The sequence below is a fragment of the Dermacentor silvarum genome, chromosome 8, assembly GCF_013339745.2.
Source record: "Dermacentor silvarum isolate Dsil-2018 chromosome 8, BIME_Dsil_1.4, whole genome shotgun sequence".
Lineage (NCBI taxonomy): Eukaryota > Metazoa > Arthropoda > Arachnida > Ixodida > Ixodidae > Dermacentor > Dermacentor silvarum.
Window position 1 is genome coordinate 91,901,178 of NC_051161.1, and position 17,677 is coordinate 91,918,854.

At 44.8% G+C, this 17,677-nt stretch overlaps 2 protein-coding genes across 8 annotated transcripts in view; one reads left to right on the top strand and one right to left on the bottom strand.

Annotated features, from left to right (window-relative positions):
• Window positions 1–7,884, top strand: part of LOC119461572 (sulfate anion transporter 1) — a 220,616-nt gene extending 212,732 nt beyond the window's left edge. For all 7 annotated transcript variants that reach the window (XM_049673224.1, XM_037722921.2, XM_049673227.1 and 4 more), the window contains exons 17-19: window positions 39–168; window positions 2,321–2,375; window positions 4,714–7,884. In XM_049673224.1, coding sequence (XP_049529181.1) covers window positions 39–168; window positions 2,321–2,375; window positions 4,714–4,838 — 310 coding nt within the window. In that variant the 3' untranslated portion in view covers window positions 4,839–7,884. The remainder of the gene's footprint in view (window positions 1–38; window positions 169–2,320; window positions 2,376–4,713) is intronic.
• A 3,982-nt stretch (window positions 7,885–11,866) lies between these two features.
• The window catches only part of LOC119461573 (NADP-dependent malic enzyme-like), a 162,220-nt gene continuing 156,409 nt past the window's right edge, over window positions 11,867–17,677 (bottom strand). Inside the window, 1 exon segment of the mRNA XM_037722928.2 lies at window positions 11,867–15,664. Coding sequence (XP_037578856.2) covers window positions 15,443–15,664 — 222 coding nt within the window. The 3' untranslated portion in view covers window positions 11,867–15,442.

Consider the following 17,677-nt stretch of genomic DNA (forward strand, 5'->3'; position numbering starts at 1 on the left):
ATGTTTTCACGTATATGCTACGTCTTTTTGTACCGTAGTGAAACGCGCAGTCTTCTCGAAGACCAAGGCAAATACAACGCTGCCGATGAAGGATCCATAGCGGCTGTCATCCTGGATTGCTCAGCTTGCGTCTACATCGACTCCTCGGGAATCGAAACGCTAAAGGAGGTGAGCGTCGTCCCGTCGGACATCAGCAGGACTTAGCTAAACGCTGATATATAACTGAAGGCACCAGATAAGGCGATATTATTACGCTGGAGATGACTTATGCAGTGAATTAGAAAGCTTTATAAGATTAGGGGATACAAGCCGCTTGTGTACCCAAGAACGAAATACTGCTTGGGTTTGGCTGGGACCCAAGGGGAACGCAAGCCTCAATCTTCCGTCCCCTAATCTAAAACTCTGAACTTGGGGAGTTTTCGAAGTAGTGTTTCCAAGTGGCTTTGCATGACCAAAAACCGAGACGCATTTGTACGCCTTCTGCGTTCTTTTGTACTATTTACGCTCTTTTGTATGCCTGATCGATAACTTTGGGTCCCATATTTGTATATCGTATGCGTCATAAGATTTTGAAATATTGGACGCTAGGTTAGGCGGCGTTATCGGTCCCAGAGCTACGCACGCTTTGAGAGACGGCAAAAGTAGACGCGCGGAGGCTGCAGATTATTTTTGACCAGCTGGGCTTATATGCATTTTGCGCCTGATTGAAACACGAATGCACAGTCGTTTTTCTGCATACTTCCCCCACCTGAATGCAGCCATAGCGGCCGAGAATTGAACCCCCAACCTTGAGCTCAGCCGCTGAGCGTTGTAGCTGCTAAGCTACCGCGGTAGGCGACTTACAGAGTAAATTGTGTATGCAGGGCATACCAACTATAATACACCAAGATTTTAGAATATGCAAATTCTACGTAGCTGGACAGAACCAAGGTGATGTTGTTTGCCGTCGCTTGGAGATACTCGGACTATTTTTTGCATTCCACCTAATTACAGGAGTTAATTAATAAACTTCTCAAATATTATAATTAGATTAACAGTGTCAAGAGAAAATTGTAGAGCAACATGAAAAACTCCCAATACAGCGTTCTGTTATGTGCTACATAAAATAGTTTTCCCGAGCGTGAACGAAGCCCGCGAATACACGCAAAATTGCCGCGCAGCTGGCCGCTCGTGGCACTTTGCGTGTATTCGCGGGGGAAAAACACTTTGCTGTAGCACGTATTAAGCAACAGAACGCTGTATCGGCGGTTTTTCATCTTGCTCTACGATTTTCTCATTGTCACTTTTCATCGAATTATACTGTTTGAGAAGTTTATTGATTAATTAATTAGGTCTAATTATGTGACTAAGCAGAAGGCAAAAAATAAATCTGAGAATCTCCAAGCGACGGCAAACAACATTACCTTGGTTCTGTCTAGCTATGTGACACTTGCACATCCCTTAAAATGTGGCTAAAGTGGGACACCCTGTATACTGGAAGGCAAGATGGTGTGTGTCGAATTGCCACCGTTAACCCTGCCCGCCGCTATGGCATAGGCCGGTAAGCGCAAGCGCGTTGGTGAGCGCAAGGTCGCGAGGCACTTCCGGCCTTGGGATGCGACATGGACAGTAAAAAAAAAGAGAGAGAGAGAGAGAAAACGCTCGTAAGCTTAAATTTAGGTGCACGTTAAAGAGCAGTTGCGAAATGTTCATTCTTAGCACTCCGTTGTGGCATCTCTGAAACTAAACCCATTTATGGTACTGGACGTGAAACCTGAGATTATTATTATTATTATTATTATTATTATTATTATTATTATTATTATTATTATTATTATTATTATTATTATTATTATTATTATTATTGCGACACAATGAGAAAGAGGAATACACCTCAAAATGTCGGCTGCATTTCTTTTTATTTTTGTCACTATACTGCATCATGTTCTCTGACTATAGAAATTAGGATTGTGCCACCTAATATTGGTTGATGAGTGAACATTGTGAGTAAATGCAGGTTGAATGTCTCTGAAACTCCCTTTTGTAGTATGCCAGGGCGACGGGAGGAAAAAAAAAAGCACACGAGAAATGATATAAACACTATACGAGTGCAGAATATTTTTTTTCTTTTGCCTTTTTTTCTTGTCGCTTTGCTTCTAGAGCTCTGTGGATGAAAAATTTTAAAGTATTCGCACTATAGTGCGCTGATGAAATTGTGTTGTCTATATACGGTGGCTGATTCTCAATACTTTTGGTATTTTTTTTCTGCACTTGGATGCAGTCGTGTCGGTGTTCGTTTGTTTGTATAACCTTGTGCGTTTTTTTTTTCTTTTCACCGCAGATTTTGAAAGAGCTTAGAGACTCGCAAGTCGTCGTCTACTTCGCGTGTTGTTCAGGTGAGCTGTGAACCCTATTGTACATTTTTACACTGTATGCCAAACTTTCCACCCTCGGTATAGTCGGTATAAATGTAGAAATGTAAGGTATAAATGTAGAAACGTTCATCCAGCTTTGTACATATGCGGCCTCCTGTACTATGGTCTGCGTACAAAGATCCAGAATTGCCAATTTTGAAGTGTGGCAGAACGTTTATAAGCCTCATGCCTCAACTAAGTTCTAAGAGCATGTACTATGCGTCCCTATGATCGATCCAGCGGAGAATATGGTGCCCTCATAAATATTCATTGTTTCCTCAATAGTTTTTGACCACTTAATACATGATATAATTATTTTGTTGGACGAAAACACTTGAATTGCACTTCAGCATTCACGGTGATTTCTTCATGTCCTTGAAACTTGTGGCGTTTGTTGAAAATCTTACCTCGTGCGCATAGTAGAGCCCCGCTGATAAGTTTTTCACGGGACCGTTAAAAAAATGTAAGAGCCGGGAAACAGGAAAAACTGAGAAATTGGAGTAGTGTTGAACTGCACACAATATTATTTTAATTCTTACGTGTGAAAAAAAGTCGTAGTTTCGCCCGACAGCCGAAGTATCGATTGTGATAGCAAATTAGTAGACAGCTATACAAAGTAAGAATAGTAGTTTTATTGTCCGTATAAACTTGTAAACATTCGCTTATTAACTATATTAACAAGCGTGGTGTCAGCGCCCACAGGCAAACATGAACACATCCCACTCGATGAGCGCAGACACGTGCTGTCAAACGCTGGGGTGAGGAATTTAAGTGCCGCTGCAGAAGCGAGCGAAGTGACCTTCGTGCTGTTGTCTATCGCTTCAGCACAAACTGAGCGCCGAGATCACACAGCACGTACAAAGCTACGAGCCGCCGATGCACCTACACTGCGTAGGCTCTGCCCCCAACGAAGATGGCTTTCAAGATACGGTCCGCGCGACCGCGCGCCGCCGCACAGTACGCAGTTGATGCCAGAGCAAAACGCCGTCCACTATCCCTCCCCCCTCGCTCCCTCGCCAGTGCCTTGAGCGCAACGTAAGAAGGCGTGCTTCCTCCCTGCTTTTCTTTCATGCGCGCGCGAGAGATTTAGATGCGGTCGTCGGCTCCCCTCGCACGCTTTCACTTGCACATACAGCATACGGCGCGCAGCGACGACGTTATCGCCCTTAGACTTTATACGGAACATCTATGAGCCAAAACCAATTTTAAGGCCGCAACGCGTTATAGACACCATCTTTAGATACCAAATACGGATCTCAAGGGCCATACTTTTGCTGGCGGAAACCGAAAATACGTCATAACTGTCGGCCCCGGCACTTTGGGTGGCCAATGCCATCGTCAAGCAACCAAGCCAAGCGACATGAAAAGTCAAAATGGCCGCTCGGGCCAGCGCGGGGTGGCAGTTCACAATGTATGATGCTGGAATGGCCCCACAGTTGCATCGTAACAGTGGGGTTACCAATGCATTGGGTTCTATGGGAGTTGTGCCGGGACCGGCCAAAAATGACGTAACAGCCGGGAAAACGCGGCACCCGGGAACGTAACAGCGGGGTTCTACTGTATCGACATTTGCGATCGTCACTTCTGACATTTACTGTCACGTCTTCTTCACCTTCGCGATCTTTGACATTACCGCGCTTATCTTGATGTTAAATTAACACCAAAGCGACATTTCATCATACAAATTCACTTCTTTTCGAGATGCTAGAAACTCTTGAGAAATGTTTTTAACCAGATAGCGAAGGTCGCTTCATGCATTTATGACGTCAGCCCTTCATAGGTACTTTGCACTCGCGCGAGTTCAGCTAACTTTGATTGGCAACTGCACCTATCAGAACGTCTCCTCTTTGCTTTGTTTTAGAGCGCAGCTCTTATTCGCTCGTTCCTGCGACGAGCACCAGCTGAAAGACGGCGATAGCGAAGAGAGCGCGAGGAGGAAAGTGGAAGAGGAGGGTATGGCGAAAGAGTGAGAAAAGCGTTGTGCTGCGCAAGGCGGGCTTTGCGGCACCGATGGCTACGAGATGGCGCCAGAGCAGCCGGTGCGTCGTCTGTATAGAGACAAAGCGCTGCATGAGTGGAAGTCTGTCTGCGGCGGCTGCTGTGAATCGCGCCCACGCGTCACCCACGTGCTGCCTCTCGCGATCCCCCGATTAGGGAGACAGTCACGCCACACTTCGCTCCGTTTGCAACGTGCCGCACGATACAGATTGTCCGCGCCACCCAGTATATCGCGAAATGAAAACATGTATACAGCTGCACTCAAATATCGCATTATGGTGTATCGTAATTATCAGCGATTTTTTTTCTGCTTCCTACGCAGTGCCTACGTACAAGATGCTACTACGCTCTGACATCCTGGAGATGTTCACCACGCCCATCGTGTTCCCGACCATCCACGATGCAGTGCTGCACCTACCGGCTACCATCAGGCCGCCCTCCCAGTGACCATCATGTGAATCGATCGATCTAGAGGGCCGAAGCCAAAAGCCATCATAGTGGCCAAGCGCTGCAGTGACATACAGCTGGCCCAGCGCTGTCTGGCGGCCGCTTCAGCCCAAGCGCTTTGCGAGAGGGCGCCGAGAGATAATGTGCCATAGGACAAAGATGCTGCGTGGGGAAATATTGGACTGCCAGCGAAGCCGACAGAGAAAACATCATACCACGCCAGGGATAGGCTGAGGAGAGAACCCTCTCCAGGCCGCAATGCGCTAAGCCACAGTAGCTCTCGTTCCTTTATTTTTATATCACCGCTGCTCGGCAGCCCAACTCCAAAAGATGAGCTTTCGAAAAGCAACGTTTGCATGTTGGTGCATGTGGTGTGGAGCGAGACGTGCTTCTTTCGACCGTTTCCTACGGAAATCGCAGCACTCCAATGTGGGGTGTGTCCAATGCAACTGGAAAAACACACAAAGAAAGGAACTATTTTTCGTGGCTTCAACATGCAGCAGTGAGGCAACATTTTCGATGCAGGCGCTAGTCTGCATGATCAATATTTCGGGCGTCATTGCGTTAATCTCTTCATTTATTAATGTCCAGGTATAGTCAGTCTGGTCCGTCGTTTCAGCAAGCCCCCAAGTAACCAGCTCAGCTCGAATATTGTCTTTCTTTTTTGTTGTGTGTGTGTCACATTTGAAAGTAGCATACTTAGCCCAAGTAGTGGTATCGTTGGTGCTCGGACATTGAGGTTGGATGGCGTTGCACATGCTACAACAACATGTGCACTTGCACTCGCGTTTTTTTTTTTTTTGCGTTGTGTAACTTGAGCACCAGATGCTTTCTTAAGTGTTTGGTTCGGCGCGGGCTTTGCCCCGCGCACTGAAATATTTTATTCTCAATTTTTGTGACAGTTCTATATGTATATTCTCGTGCACACACGATTAGTGTGATGGCCCAAAGGAATGCTGCTTATTTCACGTTGCGTACGGGTGCGCTATTCTCATTGTCCAAGAACGCCAACACAGATAGCTAGGTCTGTGCAAAGGACCAATATATAAATGTGTTGCATTTAGGGTGTAGTCTAGCATGAGTAATAGAAGTCTTCAGCACTGGATGGGAAACGCTTGTATGGGACAGTCTGCTCACATGGGAAGCCCAAGAATAGTGTTGTGCTTTGTATCTTGTTTGTGTTATGAAACCGGTTATGCACACAAGTGAGAAAGAAAAAGAAATAAGTGAAATGCAAGGTAGCATCACAAATCGAAGCAGCCAATATGAACTTGGCTGTTGTATGTGTGGTATGTTCCTAGGAGGCAGCATGCACAAGAACATTGTGATGTGTGAACATTGTGGCAGCTTTAATGCAGACCCATCGGTCGATTGTGCTCAACCGAATGTGATAAGGGTGTAACGGTTAGCACTGCTGATAAAACTTGCGAAGGGAAGCTTCTGGAAAGGTGCGTGCAGGTTATGCAGTCATTAACAGTGAAGACTGCTGAAAACGAGGACAGTGACTGTTAGAAATGTTCCACTTTGCAAGCGAGCCGCTGAATGTACCTTGAGGGCCTCGACGCACGAGCGACGTTTTTAAGAACGTTGTTCAATGGTGCTGCTAGCATAGTTACTCCGAGCGTTCACCCGGCGCTCACCGTGAGCGCTTGTTTAGACAACAAAAGTCATAGAAAACAAATACACCTCCTTATATATGGCATGTCCACCATTTTTAGAAATGGTGAACGACATTCAAGCAGTTTAATGTGCATAAATATTTGATTGTCTACACGAAGAAAAGCCATCACTTTTCTGGGAGCTGACGGCAGAGGCCTACAACACGTGTGATTGTAAGAGGAGAGATTGCACCGATATAACGCGTTACATGCTTGCCTATACGTTTTCGTATTCCAATTCATAAAGAAAGCGCCGCTATTCCGCGGCGAAGAGTTTATAGTTTTTTGATGTTTACTACCAGAAATCGCCCTATAAGGTGGTTTCACCAAAGAAGCAAGCACGTCCGGACGTGCAAGCGGATAATGTTTCCGACAAATAGTGAGACGGTACTCTTAAGTCTGGTGCTTTTTCTATGTTTTTCGACGTTTGTGCAAAATGTTACCATGCGCGTGTATTTGGACACTTGTGATCGTTCCTTTCAAACAGTTATTGTCTCATCTTCATCGGTTCTTTCGTGATATTCAATTTTACCTCGACATCGAAGCGCCATTTTATTCTCTTATGATGCAAAGCTCTCGGGAGTGTTTCCACTTGAGCGAAGCGTCGTTTTATGTATTTTTATGATGTAAACAGGTCATTGGTGCTTGCGCACCACTAAAAGCAAGATATATTCTTTTTATGCTTTTAACGCATATCATTTCAGTACTATTTGTGCGCGTGATACGGTTCGCAGTACAGACTGTGATAAGTTAACGATACTGTTGCAGCCAAGAACGTTGTGGCAATGCGTTCTTGACAAGTCGACAGCTGTAGAGTAGGCACCGAAGCCTCACCATTCAGCAGTGGCATGGCCAACACCAATGCATGCCGACTTCTATAGTGTTGTCCCATTTCCAGACTTCTGCGCTTGTGCATTTTCAATTTTTGAGCACGTAGCTCTGCCATCCGAGTGATGCGATGTCCACAACTTTTAGATGTTAAAGCATGTTTCTTCTTTCTTCATGGAACTTCTGTGCGGGTAGAAACAACAGTCCTCACTATTGCTGTTAGCATGCGCATCTTCATGTTTCGAAAGCGAAGGTCATCATTGTCTTATAGTGTGCGATGTTTTTGTTGTTACAATTGTCATTGTCATTATTATCTGTACTCTCCTGATATGTGCTGCCTGAAGCCACGAAGTGCCACGTCGGTTCAGACCGAAACACAGCGGCTGCGTTTCGCTAGACGCTCTGCTCGGGTGTGATGGTGACAGACGAGAGACCGATCCAAAATGTCGAGACCTATTTTGTACTTGTGTAAATATATGCGCGTTTAAGTGTTATATATTAGTATATAGGTTTATATTGCAATAATTTGTATATGCAGACATATGTTCTATAAAAAGAAACGTTGTTTCTCCTACAAAGGTATCTTCGTTGTCATTTCTCGCTCAGTGTGTTGATTGTTATCGTGATGTGCCGAAGCATGGAAAAAATTCGCAGTGCTCACCGATAGGCGAAGCATTTATAGCGATAACAGAGTATTAGAGAACTATGCGAAGGCTAGTAGTTTTATCGGCCGTGCAAACTGGAGTACACATTCGCTAGGTAATTCAATTAAGCATGGTGTCACGCAAGCAATAAAGCAAACATGAACAGATCTCACTCGAAGACCGTGAATACTGGCTGCCACAATGATGGCATAATGAAAAGCGCCGCCAGCGGGGGAGCGTATGCTTTGTGCTGCTTCTCGCTTCACAGATTCTCGGACACTTATGATTGCGCGACCTTCCAACACAGGGGCGCGTGTGAAAACAGCGCGCACAAAGCCACCAGCAATCTCGACTCGCTCAAAGTCTTTGCACCTGTTGCAGGTTACCTCGGAAATACGGCGCGCTGGTCACGTATGCGCTCAGCTACGCGGACAGCCATGCGCAGCCACGGCTGGGTTTGAGGGGGAGACGCGCTTGATCACGCGGACTTGATCACGTGGCTACTTGACCTCCAACATTGAGCGCGTGGGAAGACGGCTCGCCTCAAGCCACCATCCTTCTCGGCTCCCCCGTCGCACGCTTTATTTACCTCGCAACTACCGTGTACGGTTGTGCGGTGTGCGGGGCGTGATTTTATCGCACTTGGACTTTACACGGAACGTCGCGGTGACTACGCCTACAAACATTTACCTGGAGTGTCCACACACTAGTGCGATAAAAAAGAAACTGCGGCAGATGCAATGCACTGCTTCGAAGCTACGTTAAGCGAAGCTTCTTGAATCATTTTATTTAAACCTTAAGCGAAGAGACACACGATTCCGGCAATTGTATTTTATTTCCAATTTATTTATTTCTCTATACCTTCTTATACGCAAACACAAGTTAATCTGGCATCACGGTAGTCGAGGTGAGTAGTTTGATTTTCGTAATTTAATCACCATAATTTAATTAGTATGGTTCTGCAGTAAACTCAACCCCAAAGCAATCTTTTAACAATCTCATCTTCGCATTATGTCTTATGGCAAGTAGAAAATGTAATGGCATTACTGCCGTTCGAAAGCATCTTGTTTCGCTGAGTTCTAACCATGCAAATATCATTGACATTGAAGAAAGATTGACTTGTAGTTTGCAAATTGATCCTCGTCAGAATATGGAAAATCAGTTCTGTGGAAGCCCGAAAGGTAGAGGAAAGTCCAGAAAGGGAGAATTCTCATTCACCCATCTGTAGTCACGAAGCTACAAAAGAAACCCATACGGGTTTCTCAGAAACATGAACGCGTATGAGTTTTCTTTGTAGATCTATGCTACAGCTGGGTCCCTATGGGTTTCTCTTGCAGCATCGTGCTACAGTCGTGTGGATGACAGCATTCCCTGCCAGAGCCTGGTAAGAAATATTCAAATAAAGAAACACGGAGATTATTTTTATTATTACTTTTATTGAGGTGCTCCGTAGACGGTACTCACAAAGCTATTGCGCACAGCAGAATGCCAAGGCAGTGAAAATAAACATATTCCAGCTCTGTAATTAAGTCTTCTGCTGGTCTCAAAGATCCACTGCTTCAGGAATAACACTGCCGCATATGCGTGATCACATAATCTGAATGACAATGTACACCAAGGACACAACACGCGTTCACAGGCCAGCAGGCAAGACATGAATCTGAGTTGTCAGAAGTACACTGCACACACCATTCAAAGCACCCACATTAGACGATACATCGAAAGCAAACAGATCTCACTCTTCGCGTAAGTAACAAGCATCACACAAGTGTTCTTGTATTTCCGTCTACACTCAGCCGTCATCATCCCTGTCTAGAACTAGGGCAGCTGTGAGGTGCTTGCGCCTGTTCACGGGGCGTCACCACTTGGGGCAGTACAGTACGCTGGTATACAGTACGCCACCACGTACGTACCACGTACACTACGCGGGCAGTACGCCACCACTGGGGCAATACAGATTTGCACCCACGGTGTGTTTGCACCTGGGCACGTGCTGTGAAACCAGAGAGCCACTTATAGTTGTGTATCTTGGCACGTAACTAAGACGATAAAAGGCTGTTTTCGATTTCCTGTGCTAAATTTTCAAACCAGGATTTCCAGCTTGAAATCTGGCATTGCGAACGGTCGGCCTCCATGGTAATTATGGTCTAGTACACAGATATTCTTAGGATTTGGAAAGCTATTCATTGAAACGGAAAATGTGGACGTTTCTGTTGTTCTTCGAGGTTCAACACTGTTAGGGTGGTTTCCTCGCAACGTTTGTTCACTGTATTCAAGCGTTTCACGTTCAATACGAATGCAACTCACCAGGACGTTTCCAGCACACAATGTGACTAGCATTTAGAACATGTGTGTCAGTAAATATGAAGTCAATTTAGACAGGGGCGCTCTTCAACGGTAACATTTTTTTGTATTTAGAGCATTGCTCTTTGCAATGCTCTGATAACGGTACGATCACTGTCCGTAACGTCGCGCTTATAATATATAACCTAATTTACTGTAATGATTTCCACACAATAAATTATGACAATCACACTTAAGACGGTTACTACAAGACAAAATGACGTCCGATACCACAAGGGCGACGGCTTGAGAAACCGATGCATTGCCCATTATTCCTGCATCACTATAACTGCCATGCTAGCGGCTCTCCCGTACACTAACGCCACTGTTCTCTCCGCCAATCTTACAACGAAACTGTTTAACCGCTGTGGTTCTTTTGAAATACTGGGTGACGTCATATATAAATTGGAGTGGCTACGCAAAGCAACGAAAAGGGAGATGCGCGAATGTAAACGCTGGCCTTTCGACTTGGCGTTGCACGCTCAACACGAACTATGTCCTAAATCAGCAGTGCCCTTCGATGGACTACGCAGAAACACAAGGCATACCACCACTGTGATCTAGACAGGGATGACACAGGCTGTATATACGTGCACAATTTGCACTTGTACACACACACACATATATAGGTGTGTTGCATTACTCTTACCGGGAAGCAACGATAAACACTGCAACGAATACACCACACAATGTTTGCTCTTAACATCGGCAGGAGTGCCTTCATGTCTGTTGCAGACAAGGCAAGACACAGTAAGTCTAAGTCCTTGGCATCTAATATACGCCGGCGCAACAAAGCATCACAATAGGGGATTGCAGCATATATATATATATATATATATATATATATATATATAATACTACTGCCAGCCACATACGTTGAATACATCGGTTAACTATACTGAGATGAAGAAGTTAACTGACAGCTTTCGCGTGGGTGCACGGCAGCGAAGGTTTCTGTTCGTGCCAGGCGAAGACATTAAAAACATAGACTGTAGTAAAGCTTGACTTATGATTCTTGTGCTTTTCCAACACTCAGAACTGCGCAGACGCATACAGTAATTCATCCGGTAAGTGTTACGTGTATTTTAAGATGGCGTTCGTCCGCATGCGTCCGTGGCATGGTTGCTCTTTTGTGCCACAGAGGAAACAGTGATACGCACTGTTTAAGTTTCCCAGAAAGTGAAACAGTCATATACGCTCAAAGTATTTATTCTACATTTAGATTCTCAGTAGTTTCAAATATAGCAGCGAGTTGTGACGAGACAGCGATCATTATGTAACAACACTCAGACTCTAGAATAAATAACACTACGATGGCTTCAGTGCGTGTATATAATCTCAACTCGCTGAGAATCGCTACAATACATAGCTTAACAGCTGGAACTATCACATCTCCGGCAACAAAAGAAACAAAAAGAAAAACACACAAGGCGAAAACAAGAAAGCTGACTTGAAACACTGCAGCACGAAAACCACATCAGGTAAGATGTCCTGTTTGTGAAGCATTGCCGCACTTTCCTATTAACAAAAAAATTTTTTTTTGCTTTTGCTGCACTAGTACTACCACCACTTTTGGGTATATCTTGCGAGATCTTTTTCTACCTCTTGGACACACAACTGTCTGATGACAGACGATAACGCGATAATATTTGGTGATAGACGCAACATGCGGCAATGCAATTTATTGACATTTGTGAGTTAATTGTTTTCATGCAGCCTGCATTAACGTTTTATTTGCCACATAATTTGCGGAAAACGATGTCAAACAAACTTTGATCTGCTTCACACACCTTCTAAAAGCCAATACAAGGTCGTTGATATAATTGACTGAAAATTCTTTAATTACCTGCGCAACTGACAGAAACACAACCACAGTCACGGCATTCTCGATACAGGCAACCTTGTCACATAGCCGGCTTTCTGCGCATCTAGATTTCAAATGTTTCGCAACAGAAGCGACAGTTTGTTAGGTAAGATGAAATACCATCAAATCTCCTGAATAAAATTGAAATCAACGGGCAGTCACTATGGACACGTCCCCAAAATTACGTTTCAAGACACCTTGAGTTCCAATTTCCTTTACTTCTTTCTATATGTCATTGGGAATGTAGCAAAACTTACCATAGCAGACATCCTCATCCATGCAACATAAACATGAACATGACTACATAGCTTTACTAAATAGTTCTTTGCCTGCTGCGTGAGCGCTGTTATAGTTTAAGAAACAACATTCATTGTTTTTCCCCAAGCCCGTCACAACCACATTCACTATGCATTGCGTTTCAAATTACATAAAAACCCAACAAGCAAGCAATAAGACATACTGGAAACAATATGGTTATCATAGAAGGCAGGACGGAAAGGCCGAATCACAAAACAATGAAGTATTGTCGAAATAAGTTTTTGACTGAAGGACATGTGTGTTCAGCTACCCCGACTCCGACACGCAATCACTGGTTTTGAGTAGCAACAGATGCTTTTTTTTTTTGTTTTGTTTATAGAAGAAAAGTATGCCCGGAATTCGGAGCTTGTGATGAAAGCCAATGCGTGTTGTTAGATAACATCGCATAAGACAGGGTCGCTTAAAACTTTCCGCGCGTCTCTTTCAAATTGTATGCAGAGGCTACGTTCTAAGTCATTAATTTTCCGCCGCAACGCCCCCTTGTAGCATTTGCTTGGTCTGCCCGCAGCGCAACGTCAACGCCGCTGCGTGCATCAATTATAATTATTAGTCTTCACAAAGTTAACACGAAACAAATACTTCAAACAGTTATCGCACTGTATGTACCAAGTTCAACATAAAATTCCATTATTTTGCAAGTATTCGGATAGAAAGGTACAGTGAAGCAAAGCCTACCCACAACTTTCTTCAGACGTTTCAGATGTAAAATGAAACTAAATGCGTAAGCGCTAGGACAACATGAAATTCCGATAGTTAAACAAGGACAACGACGGCCTTGTATTGTGTGAGTAGATATTTACCACTGACATATTTCATAGACAAAGCTGATAGACAAACTATTGACAGAGGGATCAAGACTTCAATGAAAACTGAAAAAAAGCCGCTCACATGCGCCACCAAAGTACCCCAATGCAATACAAAATAAATAAATTAACAGGTGCCGAAAACCATCTCCTCCGCAATTTCAAAGAGGCGGCGGCATTGAGTCTAGGCTCAGTTTTGTGATTTCTGAAAGGTGTCCAGGAACTTAAATGTATCCTGTAAATCGACATCTGTCAAAGGAGAAGCACCCTACAGTTTATCCGTGCATACGAGCTGAGTGAAACAAGCAACACAGAAGCAACACTCAAATAAATGTCAAAATGGAAAGCTCATTTTTCGGCGTGATATTTTGTGTGCCAGTAGCGCTAGGAATTCCTCTTGATATCAATGCACGTCAGACTGGTCAAATACCCAAGTGGTTTGAAATGGATGTATGACACGCTTCGAGATTCATTCTTCACTAGTGTCGAACTACAACTTGGAGTTGCAATAAAGACAGTGTGACAGCAATAAAAAACGAAATAAAATAAAATAAACGCTGCAACGGTAGTGTGTAAGACTGCGCCTCCCAGAGGCTCATGTTTGCAGTGAGAAGCGACAGTTTCAAACCATGTGTGCTTCTCAAGGCCCAGCTGATCTCTCAGTGTGGCTTCGATGACCTTATCTCCTGACCACATGACATCAGCTGTCATAACCTGCATGTCACATTAAGGTGGTTCTTTGTCGATATAAATCTCACAAATCCTCGACGAAGAGCGCGAATTTCTGCGTCCGGAAACACGAGCGAACACTTCAGGTCGCTGAGAAGGCTGCGGTCAGGCAGGAGTTTTGAAACTTTCAAAAACAAAGGGCCCAATTCCTTTGGGTGAAATTGAAGGTGCAGAGGAGCGCAAATCTAGGCAGGCATAAATATTGGTCGCGAATCTATCCCGATAACTATTTTTAGTCAGTGTCTCAATAGTTAAAGCTGTCTCTCGAATTTCGTACACAAGTGATCCCATTGGCAAATACGAAACGATGAGCTCTGATCAACGTGCGCTAAAGAACGTAATTACCGCGAGTACAGCAAGTTCAAGTTTTCCAAGCACGCCGTTCTCCTTGAGTACAAAAAAAGTACTATGACAGGGCTGGCATCCTTGCTGATTTACAGCCTATGATTGCATGATAGAAGGGCAACTGAGAAAACAAACTGCGCCGACCCGACGCCAATTGGCTAGCCCTGTAAGGTCTGTCTGTCAACTATACTTAAATTCTGTCTATGCAGGGTCCACCACATAAAAACCTGTCAAACAATCCGCGCTCTGAAAATTAGAAAAAACAGACTGCTGTAATATATCGTAAGTCTGATTTACTGAGCGAATGGGGCCTTATTGGGGGGCTAACCACATAGACAGAAAGTGATGTACCTGATTTGTTCGACCTTTACATTTAAACCACTCTCCTCACCCCACCTTTTCTCGGGCTATACAAACCGACATCGTCTCCACAGATATACGGATCCGTAGGATCACTTAGTAAGCCAACCACCAGACCGCTCTATAACCACAACACTGTGCAAATATAAATGATGATACCATGTTTCATGCTTCACTAAAATAATGTGTGGTAAGCTCGTAAGCAGCTCCATGATGGCTGATGAGCTGTAGCCTAAGACCCCTGCTTTATTCCGCCAGTCGCAGCATGTAACAAATTAAAGGTTCGTGCACTGGGCCAACGTCACTGAAAGAGGGCTAAGTGTAATCAAGGTCTTAGGACTTCCGAGACAAAAACCTCGAAGAAGCACGACGTTGCTTTTTTTTTTTTCATTTTTCAAGCCCAGACAGGTCGACTATGCTCTACTTGGTATTTTCTGGTTTCTATTTTTATATCCACCAAGGCACCACCCAAGAAATGATGCCATCTGTAATGCAATAGTAATTGCTCTATCTGGATCCTATAATTCTCCTCCGCATGGCCACCAAGTCCAAAATACTATATTAATCTAAATAATTCGATTGCTGTGCAGTGCACTGGTGCTTGAAAGACGCTTGCACGCTCGCAGACGCGACGATGGCCTTCACACACACACAGGGTACGATGACAACGAAAACAACAAGGAGATTGTGTGTGCGCCACCGCCGTCGTCGTCTACTTGACCTTGACGGTACCGGGGTAGCTGAAGTCGTACTGCTTGCTCTGCAAGAATGCCATCTTGTCCTTGGGCTCCGGCTTGACGGTCGCCACCCCGGTGGCGTAGAAGTGGGCCGCCAGTTCGGCGGCAATGCTGAGCGACACGTCGTGGATGTCCGAGAGGGGCGGGTAGACGCGGCCTTCGTTCAGGTTCTGCTCCGTCACGGTGTTGGCCACCGTCTGCACATGCGCGTCGCGAGGGAAGGAAGGAAGGAGAAAATTATGCAGATTCAAAGCGCAGCTTCGAATCTATGTAAAGCGAAGCTTTCGTAAAGCGGTTACTCAAATGCTGTAAATTCAGGCGGTCTTTCATGATACCAAAATGATTACCGGTATGAAATAACGGGTGCTTCATCCACATGAAAACTGCGTTTAATGACCGCAGTTAAACGAATGTATAAAGTCTGCACGGACGAGTTTGGCGTAATATCTCGCCAGGGGGCACCTCGCATCTGCTATCAAAAAAAAAATGAAGACCCGTATATCCTAAAGTCCCTATATAAGAAAGAAACCGCCATCCTTTAATCAACGTCGCTTCGCTCTCTCCTGTATCTCCAATTGGACGATGATATCGCGTGCTTTGACTTCTTTATATTTAGTTTTTTTCCGCCTCAGAGCCATGTCAATTGAAAGTACCTCTGCGCAGCCGCAGTCTCCGGCGGCGGCGGCGGCGCGCACCCGGCCTGAAAGTTTCAACGTGAACTTTCTAGGGCCGCCACCGTCGCCTTGCTTTCTCAAGCAAAAAAATAAAGAAAAAAGCAAGCGCTTTAGGAGAGGAGACGACGGAGGAAAGAGTAGGTGGCGGTACTTGTTTTATATAGGGACTTTAGTATATCCTGCAACCTTCGTGCACGCGCCATCGCTCAAAAGCCTTAAGCCTGTTTCACATGCAAGCGAAAACGCTCGCGATTCTTGCCACCGCGACGCAGAAACCCGTTTCCAGCGGCGGCGGCGGCACTATAGCGTCTGGAGCGGCAAGGTTCGAGCAAGTTGGAATTTCATCGCAGCGGCAGGGGCGGCAGCGCGGCATCACCGCTTCCGAACCAATGACGGCCTGCCTCGCCACGTGACCAGTGGAGGACTAGCACAGGAAAGCCTGCACACAGGACGATATTCGCAGCGGTGGAAAATGCGCGGCGGCAATGCATGTGAAACGAAACCTCGCGAAAAGCTTCGCAGCGCCGCGCCGCTGTTCGCTCCATTCGCTCAATCGCTTGTATGTGAAACAGGCTTGTGTGTCAAGCTAAAGTGATAGATTAGTGCTCGAGAATCTATAAGGCGTCAATATCGCGAACAGAGTCTTAGTAATCGAGAAATTGGAGGTAAATGCAAGACACGATTAGAGCGTCCCCGGGACATTCAAGTACTTGCCCGATGACGAAAGCACTCCTCGTTTAAATTCTGTCACTAGTACTCAACCACTCGTTATAAAAACATCATTGTATTGTACTCGTGGGCCGAACACAACTTGCATTCTTGCATTAATTAATCGCTGGAAATGCCGCCAAACCTGACGTTGCACTCTATTCAGCCACACCTGCAGAATTTTCTAAAGTTGCAAGCGTTGTCAACAAACAACGAGCTGAAGCTTTAGCTTGCGTCTTTTAAAAGACAGCACTGGTTCATTACCTATAGCCAAACAACAGCATTCAATATGATGCTCATTACATGTACCGGAAAAAAATGAAATTCATTTAACCTGATTAGGTCCAGATTATATCAGTAACAAAATGGGGCCAGCCTTAAAGGAACACTAAAGGCAAAGACTAAGTCAAGCTAAAGTGATAGATTAGTGCTCGAGAATCTATAAGGCGTCAATATCGCGAACAGAGTCTTAGTAATCGAGAAATTGGAAGTAAATGCAAGACACGATTAGAGCGTCCCTGGGACATTCAAGTACTTGCCCGATGACGAAAGCACTCCTTGTTTAAATTCTGTCACTAGTACTCAACCACTTGTTATAAAAACATTATTGTATTGCATTATAAGACGAAAGAACATGCTACTTGTCCACTTCTATTTAATTTTTAGAAGAAAAAAAGAACTAATTCGCATTAGCTTTGACAACGACGCGGCGGCCGAAAGGTTTCGTTTTCGCTAGCGCTTTCTTGTTTCAGTAGTTTCATTATTGCGTAGTGCTGCGCTGGCTTTGCTAGCCGCCGCCCCAGCGATTTCGCGCTGCCAAAATCTTCG